We start from the raw sequence: 20,766 nt of genomic DNA on the forward strand, positions 1-20,766 counted from the left end.
TCTGCATTGTGGCTTCGCTTCATCGCACTAGCAGACCAGTCAGGAATCAGGAGTATATGGTGATCAAGCATAGTCTGTAGAGACCGACTACCCACCTTCAGTTTTCGAAGCTTGCAGTTTCGGCAGCCAAAGCGAGACCTGCGCTGGGTCCTGCCTGCTGGGCAAGTCGAGGTCATGGCTGGTTACTCGTCCAATGCGTTTTCACAGGAAGACTCGGGGGATCCAGTATTAGAACCACGAGGCTAGCTGAGGGAATGGAAGTGGCCATGGTCCTGATGACATACATGGAGAGAATTTAGGTAGTATCAAGTTGGGAAGTTGGGGGCCTTTGCCCGCATATCCACGATCCACTTTTCGCGCTAACTACACATCGGATGCAGAGGGTTTTGATTGGCGGGCCCCAAGTATACCACACGACAGCTTACCATAGGGTTGGCCTGAGTGATGTATAAAAGCAGGCTCTTCCTCGAGATTTTCCAAAGACGCAAGTCAGAGATCTCACTTGAATCATATCTTGTCTGTTCACCTTGAATTTCTTCCCTCAAAGCCTCTTCTTTTTACATACTCAAACTTCCAAGCACCCCAAAACAACCATGACAACCCACCTCGCCGCCATCCTCCCCTCCAAAAACACCCCATTCACCCTCCAAAACCGCCCAACACCAACCCCAGGCCCCGGCGAGCTTCTCATCGCCGTAAAATCCGTCGCCCTGAACCCTGCAGACACCATCATGCGCTCCCACGGCCTCTTCATACAATCATACCCAACAGTCATCGGCTTCGACATCTCCGGTCTAGTCATTGACGTCGGCGAGGGGGTTCCAGTCCCTGCTTCCAACAGAGGTGACAGTGAAGGACCCGTCTTTGAACCAGGCCTCACCCGCGTCGCTGCTTATGCCGCGGCCGCTTGGAAGGGCTGTGACCCCGACTACGGTGCGTTCCAGGAGAAGTGTCTTGTTCCGTGGGAACATGCTGTGCCGATCCCTGATTATGGAGAGGGGGGGAGTCTATCGTGGAACGAAGCGGCGACTTTACCTGTCGCCGTGCAGGTGCCGCTTAATGCGTGGGATGCATTGGGGATTCCGCGGATGGATACCATCATCGAACCCGACATTATTGATGCAAACGAGCAAGGCAAGCAGCGACAGAAGAAAAATGCCCTCCTAATCTGGGGAGCATCCTCCAGCGTCGGCACAATGGGCGTTCAAACAGCCCGGCTCCTACGGGACGAACAAAACCCCCCATTTACCGCGGTTTATGCTACAGCCGGTGCAGCTAATCATTCGTACATCCGGTCGCTAGGCGCGGATCGTGTCTTCGACTACAAGAATCCAAATGTTGTGGAAGACATCATTGCGGCAGCGAGAGAAGACGGTATTGTGATCAGACACTGTTTTCTTGCCGTGGGCCAGTTGGCGCAATGTCAGGCCGTGCTGGAAGCTTTTCGAGAGAGCGAGAAGCATGAGACGTCGAAAATTGCATCAGCACCACCTGTGCCCGCGGATGCGAAGGTAGTCAATGGAGTGGAAACCATCTTTGTGCAGCCGTGCATGGACGAAGAAGCGGAGAGACTGGCTCAGTTTCGGTACTGGATGGGAACGTGGCTCAGAAAGAGTCTTGAAATAAAAACTATCAGGCCGAGTCCGGAGGTTGAGGTTGTGGGTAGGGGATTGGAAACCCTTAATGCGGGCCTGGATGAGCTTCTAAGGGGAGTGAGTTGTACAAAGTTGGTTGTTGAGGTTGCAAAGTGATCGTGATCTATCAACTGGGAAGGTGCGATGGCCGGCCTCATGTAAACAGTTACTTAAACCAGCGCCCCCCCTCAACACAACCCACAATCACCCAAACACAACACAAACACAAAATCGATCTCTTGCTTGCTCCGCTCACAAAACAATCAACTACTCAACATACAACAGCTGGGATTCGCATGTGGTCCGATGCTCGTTGCCTCTTTGATTATGAAGACCATCAACAAAGTGATAAAGGCAGTCCATTGTTGATGAGATTGATGGTATTCTTAATATCATGGCTGAAACCCCCGATACCAACCTTCTAAGAATCACCTGGTTTGATACCAACAATCAACTTCAACTACGCAAGGCAAGAAGCCTTGGTATCGTCACTAAAGAGCACATCAATAACTATCTTATGAGCATCTGGCACAACATTATCGGGTCCAGACACAATGGGACTGAACTTGTTTACAATACGCCTCCTATTTTTGTTTTTGTCCAAATGGATAATGACCCGGAGTTTATGATGCCAAAAACTCACCACCTTGGCAATCTATATCCATTTAATGAAGCCCATATTCGAAGTTAGGCTTTCCCCCCTAATATAACAGAGGAAATGCACTCATATCTCCTCCTTTAAAGTCTTCCGCCTGAGATTCAACAGTTGAAGGTCGCCAGATATCCAGCCAAACCAAAGAACGACCAAGCGCGCAATTCCATTCAAGAGGATAGGGGGATTGGCGCGCCAAAAGAAAAACCGCCAGTACGATATCGCCAAATTTATCCTCAGCCATTCTCCTCAGACAGCCGCGAGGATGATGTAAGTAAAACTAAATAGATTTTAGCAAGTATATGATACTAATTGATTATAGTTGTCATGGAAGATTTGTCCAGATATCATGTTTTCTGGCATAAAAACAAATCATACTGCAATTTACGACAAATTTTTTTGAAAAGGAATACCAACAGCTCGCCCATATTCCTTACAAAAGAATCGTCCGGGCAGCCATATGTCCAGCCTGTGATTCAGATGTGGCCGGGGGTCAACATGAGAATCGACGAGGCAGCTTGCCTAGAATATCACAGCCATTGGCAAGGGACTTAGATGTGGAAGACGCTTGTTAAGCAGTACAAACAAGCCTCCGACAGAGTCAGCCGGCGGCCTCGATATCAAGCAGGAGAACCAACCGGTTGAAGAAGAATCGGAGGTGCAATGTTGTATGGAAATCGGGAGTTTGATATTGCATGGGTCATTCATTAAGCGGGTTTCATTTGTGGGTGATAATAGCGGGTTTTTATTTGTACATACGGTGTTGATGGCTTCAATTCTGCTTTCTTAGGAAGCCCTGCATAGCCGGAGCAACATTCTAGCTGCATCAGGTATGAATTTGAATTGAATTAAATCGAACTGTGATTCAGATGCGGCCTCAGACAACGTTGGTGATTCTGTGACTTTGCCTACCCAGCGACCGCGAGTTGAGAGAAGGGGCAAATTTGTGATGTTAGTACGGCGTTGGCGAATACCGGCTCAAATGGTTCTGGGGTCCGTGGTCCATCAAGATCTACTGAGTACATGTAAAAGAGAGGGGAAGCAGAGTAAATTATGATGGTCATTCTGTACAATTATGTTACAACCCAACGCCATATAGATACCGAACCTGGCTAGGTTTTAAAAAGCAATAACACCTCACTGCCCAACTCTAATGCCCGCTCCATTCAATCGTGTTCAGATCAATACCCTCCTGCACCAACTCCCACAGCGGGCTCAGCTCGCGCAAGAAGTCCACCCGCTCGCGCACAGCCTTGAGCACGTAATCGATCTCAGCCTCGGTCGTGAATCGACCAATACCGAATCGGATACTGCTATGGGCGCTCTCGTCGCTGCTTCCGAGCGCACGGAGGACGTAGCTGGGCTCCAAGGAGGCGGAGGTACAGGCGCTACCGGATGAGAGAGCGATATCCTTCAGGGCCATGAGGAGGGACTCGCCTTCGACGTAGGCGAAAGAGACGTTGACGCAGCCGGGGTAGCGGCGATTGGGGTCACCGTTGAGGGCGGTGTGCTCCATGGCCAAAAGGCCGTCGGAAAGACGCTTGGAAAGACGAGTGATGTACTTGGAGTCATACTGGTCAAGTTAGCATTGCCTTCTAGTCGTGGTTTGTTACAGTGATCAGACGAAGCGACTCATCACCCCTGCTATAATCTTCAATGACCACAGGACACGCAATGCGTGGAGCTACCCCAGTGGTCTCTTTAGGGTTGCAAGCAAATAATCTTCGTCGCAGAAACAGAAGAAATTCGGGAAGCTTACCTCCATGTCTTGCTTGGCGACGCGGCAGGCCTCACCGAAGCCAACAACCAAGTGAGGGGCAAGAGTACCACTGCGCAGACCTCGCTCTTGTCCACCACCAGAGATAATAGGCTCGAGACGAACCCTAGGGCGACGACGGACATAGCAGGCACCGATACCCTTAGGGCCGTAGATCTTGTGGCTAGAAATGGAGAGCAGGTCAATGTTCATCTTGTTGACGTCAAGAGGAATTTTGCCCACAGCCTGCGCAGCATCGGTGTGGAAGAAGACCTTCTTCGAGCGGCAGAGCTTTCCAATCTCTTCCAAAGGCTGGACAACACCGATCTCATTGTTGACAGCCATGATACTGACAAGGGCAGTGTCCGGGCGCAGAGCAGCCTCCAAGTCTTCAATCTTGATCAGACCGTTGCTCTGGACGGGCAAGTAGGTGACCTCGAATCCCTCATCCTGGAGATGCCGGCAGCTGTCAAGGACACACTTGTGCTCCGTCTGACTGGTGATGACGTGCTTCTTCTTTCCAGAGCGGCCGAAGAATCGTGCGACACCCTTGATGCTCATGTTGTTACTCTCCGTCGCACCGCTTGTAAAGATGATTTCCTTCGCATCCGCGCCAATCAAGCTCGCAATGTGGCTGCGGGCCTGCTCAACAGCCTTCTCCGATTCCCAACCGTAAGCGTGTGTCCGCGAGTGGGGATTGCCGTAGATGCCGGTAAGATAAGGAAGCATGGCGTCGAGAACACGGGGGTCGGTCGGGGTGGTCGCCTGCGCATCGAGGTAGATTGGGCGGGTTCCTTCGTCCATAATCGTGGCCTGCTTGAGGATGCCCGCGGCCGGGCTCATTGCGGCATCTCCGGAGACGCCAGCGGCGGGAAGCTCGGTGTTCCCGGGCTTGATGCCGGTCTGCTTCAGGAACTCCTTCTGCTCCTGCTTGATAGCAGTGTCGACCGAGACCTGGGCATTTCCAGCCTTGGTCTCAGTGACATAGGTCCTGTAGCCGGGGGTGGCGAGCGCCCTGCGGGCGTACAGGGACTGTGAGGACAGACGGCGCGCATAGGCTCGAGAGGCCTGTTTCAAGGCGAACGGAGCCACGCTAGACATGATGAATAGCAATTCACAACTCCAACATAGAATGATCCAGCGGTTTTTAATGGTAGATGTCGGCAAGAGCCAAAGGATGCTGCGAAGAGCAGAGTGACGTGGGAAAAAAGTCGCCTTCTGCAGTTATCTCGTTGCCAAGCCGCTATCCCTGATCGAGCTTATCCCCGACCCCGGATCTCGGAGTTTCAACGATCCTCAGGTTCTTGGAGGACTTCTCTAGTAGTATTCGCAATAGTGATATTGCAAGATGGTATATCCCGCTACGCGATTACGGTCGTTATAAAGCTACATTCACCGCGACAGCGCTCATTCCTGGAAGCCATCATAATGCCCCCGCGGAAGTATATCTTGCCGGCTAAAACACACACATTGAATCAAAGGGATTGGGCAAGCGTATTTTGTATGTTGTACTCCAGGAACTGCATTCAACATTACAATTGTCCATCGACTGGATGACTATTTATGATATACGGAGCAGGGCGAACATGCCTGAGCGCTAAGCCACAAGGAACCCCTCTTATGTCATAGGCCGTGACTCAGCCACAGACTAACCGCGAGCGTCAGCCCAGCGGTTCTTGGGTTCTCGTGCAAGTCAAGGCACCAGCAAACCATTCAATTCTCACGATCCCCCCACTTGCGACTCCAACCTTACTTCTCTCTCCTCTTCCTCCTCTCTCCTCAAAACATCCACAACCTCCGTCGCTGACACCCCGAACCGATTATACCATATATCTAAAAGTTCCGCCACCTCCGAAAGTCAGCTCCGTGCGAGATGAGTTTAAAGGGTTTCCAGAAGAGCATTGTCCGCGCCCCGCAAACTTTCAAGGCCAGGTTCAACATTGGCGAGAACACCAAGGACGTGGTCTACTCAGATGCCGAGCGCCGATTTCAGGAACTCGAGAAGGAGACCAAGAAACTCCACGATGAATCGAAGAAGTATTTCGACGCCGTAAATGGTGGGTGACTTCAGCCCCCGTGGGCGACTTTCGTTGTGAGCCGGACTAACCCCGCTAGGCATGCTTGACCACCAGATCGAATTCTCCAAGGCCATGACAGAACTATACAAACCCATCTCCGGTCGTGCCTCCGATCCGAGCACGTATACGATTGAGGGGAACCCTGAGGGTATCCGGGCATGCGAAGAATATGAGGCGATCGTGCAGGATTTGAAGGAGTCACTGGGACCCGAGCTTGAGATGATCGATTCTCGTGTTGTCAGCCCTGCGCAACAGCTTCTCGAAGTTATCAAGGCAATTCGAAAGGTTGCTGTGAAGCGAGACCACAAGAAGCTGGACTACGACCGTCACCGCGCCACCCTCAAGAAGCTTCAGGACAAAAAGGACAAGTCGCTGAAGGATGAAAAGGCTCTCTACAAGGCTGAGGGTGATGTGGAACAGGCTACGTCAGAGTACAACGGCTACAACGACTTGCTCAAGGAAGAGCTGCCCAAGCTCTTTGCTCTCGAAGCAGAGTTCATTCGACCGCTCTTCCAGTCATTTTACTACATGCAGTTGAACGTATTTTACACATTGCACGAGAAAATGCAAAGCATAAACATCGGCTACTTCGACCTGACGCGCGATATCGAAGAGGCTTACGAGGCGAAACGTGGAGACGTCAAGGAACGTGCGGAAGAACTCACAATTGTCCACTACAAGACCACCGGCGGCCGCCGACCCGGAGCTGCGGCCGGAGGGAAGCTGAGCATTAAAGACAAGCTTGCACAAGACAAAGGTCGCTTCGGTCGTCAAAGTGATCCAGATGTTGTCGAGAACCCACCGCCTCCCTACTCCCCCGGCTCCAGCAGTGGAAGTGCTCTTGCCGCGGCTGCGTCCAAGAAGCCGGCACCCCCCCCTCCGAAGCCCAAGCCGTCTAGATTCAGCGCCGCCGAGACCGTCACAGCACTATACGATTACGAAGCACAGGCTCACGGTGACTTGAGCTTCTCTGCTGGTGAAGTTATCGAGATCATTCAACGGACGGACAACACGAACGAGTGGTGGACCGGTCGTGTTGACGGACGAGAAGGACAATTCCCAGGTATGCTCCTTGACCCTTTCTTTCTTAGATTCTGCTAACTCGTCGCAGCAAACTATGTTCAATTGAATTAACACTTGGTCGAAGAGATAATATACAGCATTCTAATTCTATTCTTGCGAGTCTTTCCCGCTTCGGGAGTTGGAGTCAGCCTGTCAGGGCTTTTATTACGCGCATAAAGATGTCCCTCGTTCGCTCGTCTGTTTACACTGCATTGCCCACGTGGCATTGACGCCTTCGTGTATATATACCTTGATTTTTAGCAATCGATCTACGAACCAATGCATACAGAGTACGCAGCCCAGCTGCTAATCTACGTTTCACTTGCAATCCTTGATAACCCACGAGTAAATTAGACCAATTCTCAACAGCGCCAAGCAGCAAGTTGATGTTTTTCCGTCACTAATATGGCGCGATATTCCAGTGCTTCGTAAAGGCCAGCCCCACCAGATCCCCAGCGATGATCTCATCTATATAAGTACTCCAACTCGCCATCCTCAGTCAACGAAGTACCATCTTCTTACCACCAGAGCAATCATGGCCGCTCTCAAGAGTCTCCGTTCCACCTACAAACTCAACTCCGGCCACGAGATTCCTGTGCTCGGATACGGCGTAAGCTACTCTCTACTTCCAATTGCTTATGAGCAGCGCAACTAACAAGATCCAGGTCTACCTAATGTAATGCTATCCCATTGGTTTCCAATCTATTCAAACAACTGACCGAGAAACCCAGTCCATCGTCCAAAACCGAACAAACAACCCGAGAAGCTCTCCGTCTAGGATACCGTCATGTTAGTAGTTTGCCCTCCCACAACACAGCCTATCTAACAGCCACCGCGCAGGTCGACTCAGCAATCATGTACCGCAACGAAAAAGCCTGCGGTCGCGCGATCGCAAGCTCCGGAATACCCCGCTCAGAGATCTTCTTCACGACCAAGATCCCGCCCGAGAGCATGGGGTACAACGCCACGAAGCGCGCAATCGAATCGAGTCTGAAGACTGCTGAGCAGGAGTACTTTGACCTGTACGCTGTCCAGTTCCATTCATTGCAATCTCGGTGACCCCAATCTAACAATGAACTTAGAATTCTCCTCCACGCTCCATACGGCGGCAAAACCGCCCGACTTGGCTCCTGGAAAGCACTATTTGAAGCGCAGAAGGCGGGAAAGATCAATTCTATTGGTGTCTCGAACTACGGCGTGCACCATCTCGAGGAGCTGGAGGAGTATATCACCTCCAGCGCTGACGTGCAGGGGAGTAAGATTGATATAGGGCAGTGGGAGTTGCACCCCTGGTTGGATCACAGCGATATTGTGGATTGGTGTAAGAAGAGAAATATTGTTGTTGAGGCGTACTCGCCGCTAGCACATGGGACGAGGTTTGGGGAGAGGATTCTGAAGGAGATTGGAGGGAAGTACGGGAAGAGTCCGGCGCAGGTTCTGGTTAGATGGGGGCTGCAGAAGGTTTGTCTATCTTGTCTTTTTCCTGTCCCTCGGCCATGTGGATGTGTTCTGATTGATTGCAGGGATTCGTCCCTCTTCCTAAATCCGTCACGCCGAGTCGCATCCAAGAGAACGCGGATGTGTTTGATTTCGAGTTGACCGAGGATGAAGTCAAGACTTTGACCACGGGAGAGTATTCGCCGACGGATTGGGATCCTACTACCGATTTTGATTGAATGGCTGCAGATATACGAGTATAGATTGTAGATAGTGGTGTCGTGATAGAAGATAAGATCGGCCCCGCCGGTCTGCTTAGCAAGCGATCTTTGACATCTCCAACCCCACCAACCAACCCTTCTTCCATTGCCAGTCCCTTGAACCCCCTACGGCTGAGAAGTGAACCATATACATACATCTGGTCTTTTCCTGCAATTCGCACTATATAGCAATCATGAAGCTCATACTCTCTACCTCGTGCGTGATCCCCGCAATTGCCACACCCTACGACCGCCGCCTCTGCTGAAACCCCTCAATCACCAGGAGGCATAGATAGAATCACAACTAACCAATCTTTCTCTCCCCTACAGAAATATAATGACAACCGGAGGCCCCTCCGTAATCCGCCAGCCCACGACCTTCAAATCCAACGTCGAGCTCGTCAACTCTCTCCGCGCAAACTTCCAAGCCGCTCAGCAATCAACCGCCGACAACAATACTACTTCCACCCCGTACCCCGTCTGGACAAAACAAGAAGATGACGCCCTCTACATCCCCGCCGTCGACTTCAGCCAGCGCGGTCTCGCCGAAGAACGGAGTCAGTACGACATCACCGTCAAACTATTCTACCTCCCCGGTATTCCCGTCTCGCGGCGCTGCGCGCACACAAAGCAGGCTATCGAGCTCGTCCTGAAGGAGTTACACGTTGATAGCATCGACCTGCTCATCGTTTCCTTTCCGGGAATACTTTTCGACGCAGAAGACGATAGCGAGGACGAAGACGGCGGCTCGGTCGACGCATCCAGCGAGGAATTCGCAGACGACTTTGACAGTTTGATCCAAACGTGGCGGAGTCTGGAATCACTGCATGCGCAGGGCAAGATCTCACAATTAGGTGTTGCGGAGTTTGGCGCGGAGCGACTGGCTAGGTTTCTGGAACACACGAGTGTCAAGCCATCCGTCGACCAGATTAATTTGAAGGATTGTTGTGTGGTTCCGAAGAGTTTGATTCTTTATGCGAAGCAGCAGGGGATTGAGCTTTTGACGCATAATGATTGCAATGATGTACTGCCTGTTGGGACGACGAGGGAGTTGCTTGGGACGGGTGAGAAGGGGGCGGGAGTTCTTGGGGATGGCAATGGGCTACAGGGAGACATCGAGACACAGTGGGTTGTAAAGTATACGGCCGTCGTCAAAGATCGGGGGGTCGTTGAGAACAAGGGATATTTCGCGCTGGCGGATGTGGGGAGCTGTGTGAAGCCTTGACCTGACTTGGCTTCTGTCTACGATCTCGATACTAAATGTCTTTCCTAGCAAAAGCGCGGCGTTTGTCTGTCTGGTTCAATGCATTTCTTTTCTTTTCTTTTTTTATTATTGTTCACGTATGCAGTGTAAATAGGTAGATATTTATGTTCTACCCAATCATGCTCCTCTTCCGCCCTCTCATCCGTACATCCTCCAACCTCTTCAGCGTCGACACAGCCCCCTTATAACTCTCCTTATACCCAACAAGCACCTCCTCAAAAAACCGTTCCGTTCTGGGATGCGAGCTCCCAAACGCCCTTTCTAGCACATACAGATCCACCGCGCGGTCCTCGTCCGCGACGCTCTGACTCGCAAGGCCAAAATCAATCATGACCACTTCACCCTCCATACCCGGCGACACTCCCTCTTTTGTCTCAGTGGCATTCGCAGTCCGCGATGAGTCCTCCGGTCTCAACATCAAATTACTCGTCGTCAAATCCCCATGAATCACTCCGGCGCGATGTAACCCGCCCACAGCACCCCCAATCCTCCTCATCAGATCCCGAACTTTACCCTCTTCCTCATCCTTACCCGGTACGGGCTCCTTCGCTTTCTCAAAGGCCTTGATATACGCCTCCCACCGCTCAAAGATAACGCGCACAACCTCCCCCTCGATCCACTCCATGACAAGCCAGCTCCCGCCCTTCGCCGCCTCCGCCTGCCCCTCGGATCCGGATCCGGATTTCGACGAGAACTCCCAGTCTAGCCCGAGTAAAGCAGGAACACTAACACCCTCCCTAACAAGTTTCTGTAAACATCTCGCCTCCTGCAGGATCCGTGCGCGCGTTAGTCGGCGATCGAGGATCGGATGGCGGTAGGGCTTCGACGGGCGGATTTTGAGCGCGCAGGGGTTTGTGGGTGAGAGGAAGGTTGTTTTGTATAGGTGGGCTTCGGCGCCTTGGTAGATTGGTGTGACGGTTGTGAATGTTGAGGGGGTGGTGAGGAGCGAGGTGAATGGTGGGGGTGGTTTTGGGGGTGCGGTTGTGGTTGACATTATCTGGATTTTTAGAGCCGTTGGGAGGTGTTGCGGTTATCAGGCTTGGGTTCAATTAAGTGGTATATAGGCCTGTATATTTGTATGGCCGCTGTCAGCTTGTGGAAGAAAATGAGCTCTGGATGCGTTATGGAGGGGAAGAAGCTTAGATTCCTGAGGGATCTACTTTGAGATAGGAAACTTTGTGGTGGGGTCCGCCTTATCAATCTTGATTCGTGTATGCAGACTGCATAGTGATCATCCGCTCTTGTAAGCAGGTTTTATGAATTCACACCATAATTGTTTGGTGGTCTAGTACGGAGTATGTGCAGTCACACCTCTCATTAAATACAAAATTAAAAAAAATATATATATCATGATGCTTGCACCAGGAGACGTCCTATCTCATACATTGTAAGGGGTCCCAAGTGAAAAAGGAAGAGAGAAAAAAAAAGGAGGAAAGTAGGACTTTCTTTGATATCGGGCCCGAACCGGGATTTGAACCCGGGACCTCTCGCATTAATAGTCTCGTGTGACGAGACTGGGAGGCATTAGAATACCCGAAGCGAGAATCATACCTGCTTCTCGTTAGATTGGCATGACTGATGATCTGAATTTGCAGTGACATACCACTAGACCATCCGGGCGCTTATAAATTAGTTTTTTCCAAAGGTAGCACTTGACGCCAAAAGTCTCTTCTCGAATTTTGTACTTCCCTTGTTTATTTCTATAGTGCCTCTTTGGACGTGTCAAGCATTGTTTGGCAAGAGATCACTAGCTAGGTGTTCTTTGTTCTTTGGAGGCCATGCAGTCCGTAGACAGACTACCGTCCCTAGTACAAATGGATGCAATTGTTTCAGAAGCGCATTAGCAAATGTAGTATTCTTAATGTGACTAGACATGTTTCATGAACAGATAGAGCCAAGCACATTTGAAGCCAATCAATTCCAGCAAAACACCTCCCTACCCTGCTGCCTATGCCTAGTATGAGAGGTACCTAACTATCCATGTAATGTACAATGCGTGCTCTGTCCAGATACCGTGTATGCCCGTGTGAGAAAGCCCATGCTTGATGAAAACAGAAAACAGAAAACACAAATGAGAAAGAGATCGAATGCAGGGTAAAGTGTCATGTAAGAGAGTATGGACGGCGCCGCCCATGGATACCCCTTCAATTCCATCCCAAACTCCACTGACGATTCCTGTATGAAATGCAAATTGAAAACAAAGCAAAGTAAAGAGATGTTTCCGTAAAGGATAGAGGAAGTATCATGATCAAGTCAGAGTTAGAAAGCAAGGAAGTCGAAACGCCAGAACACCGTCTTTGCCGAGTTGAAGCTGTAATGTAGAATGCAAAAGTCGTACAAGTGCAAGGTGTATAAACACAGAACGGCGAAGAGACAAGGCGTCAGGGTATCATAGTTCGTCGAGGTCACGGTGTCAGAGAGGATCATGGCGGAATGTACAGTCGTCGCCCTTGAGACATCTTCCTTCAGCCCAATATCGGCAAGGGACCAATCCGGCTTTGGGATGTTTCTTGTTGGGAGCGTTGTTTCTGTTTCGCTTCCATCTTTCCTCGCTGTCGTATCCACCGCCACCCTCGCGCATACGCTTACGCTCAGGATCCTCGTAGAGGCCAGAAGGTTGAGCTTGGGTCTGAGGTGTGCCACCTCCTTGCTGATTCTGGTTCTGGTTGCTAAATTGAGAGATGATCGCAGCAAGGTGCGGTGGTATACCTGCTTGCTGAGGCGGAGTCGAAGTCTGAGGTTGAGGTTGCGGCTGTGGTTGCTGTTGACCATAAAGCATAGCCAGGAGCTGTGGATTGATCATCGGAGGCTGAGGAATTTGAGGAACTTGTGGCTGCGATTGCGGCTGGGGCTGGGGTTGTTGCTGGCGCAGCATGCTTATCGTTTGTTCCAGATTGAATGCTGGGGTTTGGGCGGGTTGAGGAGCTTGAGGTGGGGGGGTAGACTGCTGTTGAACAGGATTCTGAATGGACTTGAGCAGGTTGAACACCAGGTTGTTTTGGGGGTTCGGCTGGGCCTGGGGAGGCTGCTGCGGTTGCGGCCTGATCATTGCATAGTATCGCTCTTGGCGAGCCTGCATTTACTGTCAGAATTCGCGCTGGAAACTGGAGACAATCAACTTACCTTGACATGATCCGGGAGCTCTCCAAACGACACAACCTCTGGTACCGATTCGTCGGCATCCGGTGGAGGCGGCTCCTTGGCAGAAGATGGCACGTCCGCAGGCGATGTGTGGAAAACCATGAGCGTCGTAGCTTCGCGGTGTTCCTGGGCTTGAGCTTCGGGGCTGATAGGCTGCTGCGAGCCACCACGTTTGATGTGATTTCCCGCGCTGTCATTCGGTGGTATGTCGCCATCGTCGATTTCTATACCGGTTAGTATGGAAACACTGGTCCAAAAGGTACAGAAGCCCTTACCAGAGGGGGCGTAGTATTCGAAGAGCTCCTCCTCCTTCATACTACCATCATCATCTTCCTCAAGTTCATCGAGGTTCTTGTGAAGTTTGAGAATGCTGCCTTCGCCTTTTACGTCGCCTCCTTGTCGAGAGCGATCACTCGGTCCAAGTTCTTCATCAGGGTCGTGAGTGAAGTAGCGAATGTCAGTGAGAGCATTGTCAGGCTTCCATGTGACGCGCAATTTCCTCCGCGCCTCCTTGCGGAGTCTCTTCGCCCGCTCCTCCTCGGTTTCAGGTGTTTTGCTTTCCTGGGTCTCCTTGGGAGAAGGCTCCTTCTGCTTGTTAAGGTCTGCCATGATATCGCCGAAAGAGAAAGCGGGACGAGTGTCCTTCTTCTCAGCAGGAGCACTATCGTAAATTAGCATCCAACTTCAGCGACCAGTGTGATCTATCTGCTTACCTCTTAGCTGCAGCCGCTGCGGCGGCTCGCTCCGCATTTGAAGTCCCTGGCTTCTTCGAGGCAGAAGTCAAGCTTCCAAAGAGATTTGTTGGCGGTTTTGGGGCGACAATGTTTGCCTTGGGCTTAGTAGCAGCAGCTCCTGGGGGCTTGTTCTCTTGTCCAGCTTTGGCGGAACCATTTGTGGCAGCGCCGCTGGGCTTTAATCCAGGTTTCACAGTGGACGAAACTACTACTTTCTTGGTAGCTGGTAGTCCGTTTGCCTCTACCTCTCGAGGTCGTTTGGCTCCAGAAACGTCTCTACGCGCGCCATCTACAGGCTGCTTAGCAGGCGAGCCTTCCTTAGACCCTGGCTTGCTGCTCTCCTGTTTGCGCTTTGTAGATGCAGAAGCATTGTCAAGTATGGCTTGCGCAAGAGCCTTCACCTCTGGACTGCCCTTCTTCACAAATCTTGGGAGCAATTTTGAGACATTTGTTTTAGCAAGGGCATCCTCGTCTACTGTGACAAACCGAGAAAGTAACTTCGGACTGGTTAGCTAAAAGTCGCAGAAAGCAATCACCAAGGGAATGATTGAAATATTTACCTTCAGGATGTTGAGGGTTAGTGATCCGTCGATATCTGAAGCTTGGTGCCGATCCAGAAGAAACGAGTACATGGCCGCGACCGCCATGGGATGTTCGCCGAGTCTAAAAGAATAACCGCGTCAACTTGTCAAGCTCGATTTAGTGTGATACAAAACAACATTTTCAAGGCAATTTAGATCCAGGAGTTTGGGTGAGTCTTAAATCTGCAAGTGTTTCGCCAGCTCTATGTGGCGTCGCTTTGTTTCTTGAGTAGCGAAGAGCATTAAGATCTCGCTCTTTGCTTGTGTTTAGGAAACTCAGCTCGCCAAAGGCAATTGTCACCGGTACAGAGTTAAAGATCATCCCTTCTCTAAGGGTTCTTTTTAGGACTTGATATGATGGCAACCATGTTCGGGAGATTACATGAGAGATTCTCTCAATTCTTTTCAGACTTCTATGGCCGTGGCGACGATATTTCAAGAAAGCAAAGCAAAGGCAACAGGGTAATGGGGGAACATACTTTTCGACGATCGTAGGGTGTCCTTTATCGAGAGCGGTACTCGCAATCACGTCCATGAAGCGTCGTTGGAGCGCAACCTTTGACCGAAGTTCAGTGGTGCCGCTAGATTCGCCCTTATTCTCTGCTGTCTTCAGAGCTTGGGTTGTTTCTTTCCACGAGTCTCTGAGGTTTTTAACAACGTCTTTAAAAGCGACTAATGCACTTTTGACTTTGTCGACCTTGGGTCGTCTATTACGCGGAAACCACACAGCCTGGAGGGTATCATATCGCACGGCCGCTTCAGGGTCACTGGGGCGAGCCGGTGGAATAGGTGAGGGTTCTTCTGGTTCCAAAATCTCGAGATCCGAGTCATCGGATCCGGAAGAGCTCTCCGAGTCTGAAGAGACCGAAGCTTTCCCATCTGCCTTTTTAACAGGTGCCTTTTTGATCGCCGGCTGCTTTTTTGCGCCTGTTGGTTTAGCCCGCAACGGTGCTGACTTAGGTAGCACGACTGCAGGTGTAGATTTCAGACCTATCCTAGGTTAATGACTTACAAAGTCAGAATTTAACACAAACATACCATTTACTGGAGTGCCTCCAACCCTCGAAGGCTGGCCAGGAAGCAGAACGCCGTTCATTCCTGACTGAGGCATGGCCGGCTGCAGATGTACATTATCCGGGAAATAGCTAAACATCCTAATGAAAACATGAGCAGGTGAATCAAAAAATGAGACTAACAATCCAACGTACTTTGGGTCCTCCCCGGGGTTTACATAGACAAACTGATTATTGCTATGGGAAGGATTCTGGGTCACCGGCTGCGGAGAGTTGATGAACTGAGGGTTAATGGTCTGCTCCGAGATGCGCTGTGAAGACTGCGCGAAGTCATTTGCAAAGTTGAGAGTGGAAGTCTATGATGATTAGTCAATGATTACAAGAACAGTTATTTTTGATGCCTACCGTAGGGTCGTCAGGAAAACCAGAGGATATGGCGTATTGAGGCACGGAGTTCTGGTGCAGCGACCTGTAAGAGGGGGTCTGAGGTTGCTGCTGAGCGGGTTGGGGCGAATGAGTCTGTGGGAAGGTGTCCGGAATAGATATGTGTTGGTGAGAAGGATAGAAGTTCGAGAATGAATAGGACTGATACTGAGTGTTGTCCGGCGTTGGGGCAGCTCTTGACTCGAATGTCATCTGACCCTGGGCATATTGTGGGATCTGGCGATATTGAGAAGGCATTGCAAGATCCTGTGGTGTTGATGGGGCAATCGGCTGGTGATGCAGTGGGTTCTGGTGCCATGACTGTGGTGTTGGGGTTTGATATAAGCCATGAGCTTGATCATGCTGAGATGATTGCGGGAGTAACACAGGGTGATCCCAGCCAATGCCCATGGGCTGTTGCTGCTGAGGAGTCGACTGCTGGTGATGCTGGTGCTGGGGAGCTGGGTGCGAATGGTGATGATGTGAAGGGTCCGGGTTCCCATAGGCTTCCAGACTCGCCCAGTACTCGGGCGGCAACGTCGCCGGGTTTACTGGATCCATTGTGGTCACAACTCCTCCCCCAGCCCGAATTGGCTTTAAAACTCGAAGAGTGCAGCGACGACCAAGTTAGAATACTACTAGCCCGTGGATGCAGTTGGAAGCTGGAAGGACAACCTGATGGATGGTTCCAACCTGCCAATGTATTGCCTCGCACGTGCTGTGGTCCCTATTAGGAAAGGACCCAGTGCCGCTTTAAGCCGTTGAGCGATCGAAGTTCCAGCAATCTGATTGGACGCGACCGGAACAAGCGGCGGCGCAGGGCAGGAACAGCAGGCCGAGGGTGCAGGAAGAGGCTGGCCAGCTGACTTGCTTGCTGGGTTGATCTTGTTGATGCCAGCGGACGGTTTCTTCAGAGCCGTTAGAGCAGTTAAGGTACGCAGCCTTATGGTAGGTACGTCGGTAGTCCTGGAGTAGTAGACAGTAGTCCTGTAGTCCTGCGAGTCACGTTCCACGCTGCTGCACCCTTTCCCCTTTCTTATTTAATAGAAAACCAGTTCAAGAGTGCTTTTGGCGCTGCACAAGCTGACAATGGACAACACTGTTTGCGAATACACCGTCCAGAATACTGGCCGTCCAAGAGACGTCTGATAAAACTTGTTCCCTCTTCTTCTGGGACTCTTGTTTTCACCCTTCGACCTTTGCTTGTTCTCCAGTATCCGCTTAATCAACTCTCAGCTTGACTCCTTTTTTCCTGGTTCGACTCAAACGCGTACAGTCTCCTAGTCTTGATGCTTCCTTAAAAGAATGGAAAGAAAAGGCCCTGATCAGAGGAGCCGCTCCGAGCTGCAGTTAAAACAACATAGTCTTGCGCTTTACGGGGAGGTAGGGAAAGGGGAAGGGGATGACGGGGAGTGATGAGTGGTGACGAGGCTGGGAGAAACGAGACTGAGACTCAGGACTCTGAGCCTGCGCGAGTCCTGAATTTCGCGCGCTTCGGCCGGGTAATCGAAGGCACGTGATGTGTTTGTGGTGTTTGCCCGGTGTCCAGTGTGTTGGCTGAATGTGGACTAGCGCAGATTACCTCAGCGGGCTCTCCTGCACGGGAAGCTCCCAGACGAGGCCAGGTGGAGTGTAGATGGAGATATAGTTCTACCTAGTTCAAGATCTTTCGTCCTGAGCCCTTTTCTTGTGTTTGCTCACTTGCTCCTCACTTCTGTGGTTGCAGCTAAGCTTTCGCGACATCACTTTGGCCTCAGTTGCGCACTTGGCGGCATTGGTGACTTCACTTGTCATGAGGAGTACTGGAGCTACATAAACCCAACCGCCATGGCCTCACAACCTATGTCTCTCCGAGACCGTCAGGTCGGTAGGTTTCTAACATTACTCTCAATCTCAGTTCTTGACTAGCTGTACCTGACACCCTTCAGCTTCTATCCAGAAAATCCTCAACCTGAACCACGACCCCAGTACCGCCGACGATGCCTCCCACGATGCCTCCGCACAAGGCCTCATCTCAACTCCTATACTCAATGAAGATGGCGATCCGATCTGGAAGGTCCTGGTCTTTGATAACTTGGGCCGAGATGTTATAAGCAGTGTCCTTCGGGTCAATGATCTTAGAGCTTGGGGAGTAACCATTCATCTGTACGTGCTCCTTTTCTTCGCTCCGCACAGCATCGCGACTGACTGCATTCGACAGCGGCATCAACTCTACTCGATACCCTATACCTGACGTTCCCGTTGTTTACCTTGTCGAACCTACCTCCGCCAATATCCAAGCCATTACAAGCGACCTCCAGCGCGGTCTATACTCCCCTGCCTACGTCAACTTCCTATCCTCCGTCCCCCGACCCCTCCTCGAAGACTTTGCTTCACAGATTGCGACCACCGGGGCCGCTGAGCACATTTCTCAAGTGTACGATCAGTATCTAAACTTCATCGTGGCCGAACCAGATCTGTTCAGTCTCGGGCTAGGGAATGATGCATACTGGAGGATTAACAGCGCAAAGACCAGCGACGATGACCTCGACGCAATTGTCGATAGGATTGTCAGCGGGTTGTTTAGCGTCAGCGTTACGATGGGTATGTTGATTTGAATAAGAGACGCGACTCCTTTGTTGACCGAGACCAGGTGCCATTCCGATCATCAGATGCCCCAAAGGTGGTGCGGCGGAGCTTATCGCGACGAAGCTCGATCGCAAGCTACGTGACCATATCCTCAACTCGAAAGATAACCTTTTCTCGACGAACAAAAAGTCTACTCCCGGCGTTCCTTCGGCCCGGCCAGTTTTGGTCATCGTTGACCGCAACGTCGATCTCGTTCCCATGCTCTCCCACTCATGGACCTACCAGTCGCTTGTGCAGGATGTCCTTCAGATGCGGCTGAACCGCATCACAGTTGAAACACCTATCGACGAATCGAGCCCTGTCAGTGGTACCACAAAGAAGGCTTACGACCTTGGCAGCAATGACTTCTTCTGGAAGCGCAACGCCGGAGCTCCATTCCCGCACGTCGCTGAGGAGATCGATGCCGAGTTAACGCGCTACAAGGAGGACGCAACAGAAATCACAAGGAAGACAGGAGCGTCATCACTTGAGGATCTCCAGGCCGACACCAGCGCCTCCGCGCAACACCTTAAAGCCGCCATCACCCTCCTACCAGAGCTCCGAGAACGCAAATCAATCCTCGACATGCACATGAACATCGCCACTGCCCTTCTCAAGGGCATCAAAGACCGCCAGCTTGACAATTTCTTCGAGCTTGAAGAAAACATTACCAAGCAATCGAAAGCCCAAATCCTCGAACTCATCAACGACCCAGCAAAGGGCACCAACCCTACCGACAAACTCCGAATCTTCCTCATCTGGTTCCTCAGCACAGAAACCGAACTCTCCCGCGCCGACATCTCACAGTTCGAAGAAGCCCTCACCCGCACAGGAGTGGAGGACGTCAGCCCCATAGCCTACGTCAAACAAGTCCGCGAACTCACCCGCATGACAATGATGACAACCGCAACTTCCGCCCCTCAACAAGGCCAACAACAATCCTCCGACCTCTTCCGCGGCTTCTCCTCCCTCTCCAACCGCCTAACAGACCGCATCACATCCGGAGCCCTAGGCGCAAACTTCGACTCCCTTATATCGGGTGTCAAGAACTTTCTCCCAGCCAACAAAGACCTCACCCTCACAAAAATCACAGAGTCAATTATGGACCCCGCAGCGGCATCCAGCTCCGCAATCGCAAAGACGGAGAGTTACCTCTACTTCGACCCACGCAGCACCAACGCCCGCGGAACAATCCCGCCTGCCTCAGCCGCCCGGAACGCGCAGGGTTCCTCATCAGGACCCGGAACGGGCGCCTCCTTCGGACAGCGTCGCCAAGCTTTCAACGAGGCAATTGTATTCACAGTCGGCGGAGGAAGCATGGACGAGTACGGCAATTTGCAGGACTGGGTTGCGCGCACGAGCGGGCAGCAGGGACACGGACAGGGTCAGGACGGCCAGAATCATCGCTCTGCTGCGGCTTCGAATGAGTCGCTTAGTGGTCCAAAGAGGAGGATTGTCTACGGCAGTACGGACCTCATGAACGCGAATGAGTTCTTGACGGAGTCGTTGGCTAGACTGGGGAGGGAGGGTTAAGCCTTCCTAGCGCCATTTAGCTTTCTTTCTTTCTTGCTTCGTGTATTTTGAGCTCAGAGGTTATGAGGATTGGTTGGGGTTGTGTTTGTTTATTTTACTTTTACTTCTACATATGATGTGATAGATTCTTTTTATGTGCGAGGCTCGAATATGTGCCTGCTTTGTTCGTAATTTAATTTAAATTATCCACTTAGCTTATTCTACCTCTACATTGTCTGGTAAATAAGACTACAAAGTACTTGTGGTGTTGTCTTCGAAGACCCCGAAAGGTCTTTCGTTCATATCAATATAGTCTACCTAAGCACGGGGTAGGTCGCACATCCTCGTGCGACAAGTAACGAGCAGTACTGCAGAAACTACTAGCTCCCTTCCCCCGCGGGTTCGCTCACTGAACAGCCAGATCAAATTATGAGAAATAAATTATGCAAGGCAAGTCACATCCGATTGGAACCATATCGGATCGACGAGAAGTGAAAGCGGAGAAGAAGAAAAAATGAATGCAAAAGAGGCAAAAAGGGAGCCGGGTATCGCGGACACCAGGGAATGCAAGACGGTTGGTTACATTAGGAGTATCTCAAATCGAATGAAATC

General features: G+C 51.2%; 7 protein-coding genes across 7 annotated transcripts; 4 read left to right on the top strand and 3 right to left on the bottom strand.

The window, feature by feature from the left end:
* Positions 1 to 593: 593 nt before the first annotated feature.
* On the top strand, positions 594 to 1,751 carry BDV14DRAFT_202329 (zinc-binding alcohol dehydrogenase family protein; the record flags this gene model as incomplete). The annotated part of the gene is made up of 1 exon (XM_073774003.1): positions 594 to 1,751. The coding sequence occupies one exon, from the start codon at positions 594 to 596 to the stop codon at positions 1,749 to 1,751; it is 1,158 nt and encodes a 385-aa protein (XP_073625847.1).
* A 1,500-nt stretch (positions 1,752 to 3,251) lies between these two features.
* On the bottom strand, positions 3,252 to 5,224 carry BDV14DRAFT_177465 (IscS subfamily cysteine desulfurase). Its single transcript, XM_073769418.1, has 2 exons — positions 4,046 to 5,224; positions 3,252 to 3,859 (listed from the first exon to the last, which is right to left on the bottom strand). Exons 1-2 carry the CDS (start codon positions 5,141 to 5,143, stop codon positions 3,437 to 3,439), a joined length of 1,521 nt encoding a protein of 506 aa, XP_073625848.1. The 5' UTR covers positions 5,144 to 5,224; the 3' UTR covers positions 3,252 to 3,436.
* Positions 5,225 to 5,744: 520 nt separating this feature from the next.
* BDV14DRAFT_177467 (amphiphysin) lies at positions 5,745 to 7,486 on the top strand. The gene is made up of 3 exons (XM_073769419.1): positions 5,745 to 6,099; positions 6,158 to 7,183; positions 7,232 to 7,486. The coding sequence occupies exons 1-3, from the start codon at positions 5,916 to 5,918 to the stop codon at positions 7,252 to 7,254; spliced, it is 1,233 nt and encodes a 410-aa protein (XP_073625849.1). The 5' UTR covers positions 5,745 to 5,915; the 3' UTR covers positions 7,255 to 7,486.
* Positions 7,487 to 7,717: 231 nt separating this feature from the next.
* On the top strand, positions 7,718 to 10,104 carry BDV14DRAFT_191247 (putative gamma-cysteine synthetase regulatory subunit; the record flags this gene model as incomplete). The annotated part of the gene is made up of 4 exons (XM_073771469.1): positions 7,718 to 7,792; positions 8,023 to 8,204; positions 8,265 to 8,643; positions 9,172 to 10,104. The coding sequence occupies 4 exons, from the start codon at positions 7,718 to 7,720 to the stop codon at positions 10,102 to 10,104; spliced, it is 1,569 nt and encodes a 522-aa protein (XP_073625850.1).
* A 139-nt stretch (positions 10,105 to 10,243) lies between these two features.
* On the bottom strand, positions 10,244 to 11,291 carry bud32 (serine/threonine protein kinase BUD32). Its single transcript, XM_073769420.1, has one exon. The coding sequence runs from the start codon at positions 11,135 to 11,137 to the stop codon at positions 10,253 to 10,255; it is 885 nt and encodes a 294-aa protein (XP_073625851.1). The 5' UTR covers positions 11,138 to 11,291; the 3' UTR covers positions 10,244 to 10,252.
* Positions 11,292 to 12,556: 1,265 nt separating this feature from the next.
* Positions 12,557 to 16,596, bottom strand: BDV14DRAFT_191249 (uncharacterized protein; the record flags this gene model as incomplete). The annotated part of the gene is made up of 9 exons (XM_073771470.1): positions 12,557 to 13,216; positions 13,267 to 13,508; positions 13,560 to 13,945; positions 13,998 to 14,515; positions 14,579 to 14,681; positions 15,079 to 15,589; positions 15,638 to 15,753; positions 15,808 to 15,968; positions 16,018 to 16,596. 9 exons carry the CDS (start codon positions 16,594 to 16,596, stop codon positions 12,557 to 12,559), a joined length of 3,276 nt encoding a protein of 1,091 aa, XP_073625852.1.
* A 1,077-nt stretch (positions 16,597 to 17,673) lies between these two features.
* sly1 (syntaxin-binding protein) lies at positions 17,674 to 20,363 on the top strand. Its single transcript, XM_073769421.1, has 4 exons — positions 17,674 to 17,902; positions 17,964 to 18,180; positions 18,236 to 18,618; positions 18,668 to 20,363. The coding sequence occupies exons 1-4, from the start codon at positions 17,863 to 17,865 to the stop codon at positions 20,173 to 20,175; spliced, it is 2,148 nt and encodes a 715-aa protein (XP_073625853.1). The 5' UTR covers positions 17,674 to 17,862; the 3' UTR covers positions 20,176 to 20,363.
* Positions 20,364 to 20,766: the final 403 nt, after the last annotated feature.

Source organism: Aspergillus stella-maris (genome assembly GCF_047715825.1).
Source record: "Aspergillus stella-maris strain CBS 113639 unplaced genomic scaffold BDV14scaffold_46, whole genome shotgun sequence".
Lineage (NCBI taxonomy): Eukaryota > Fungi > Ascomycota > Eurotiomycetes > Eurotiales > Aspergillaceae > Aspergillus > Aspergillus stella-maris.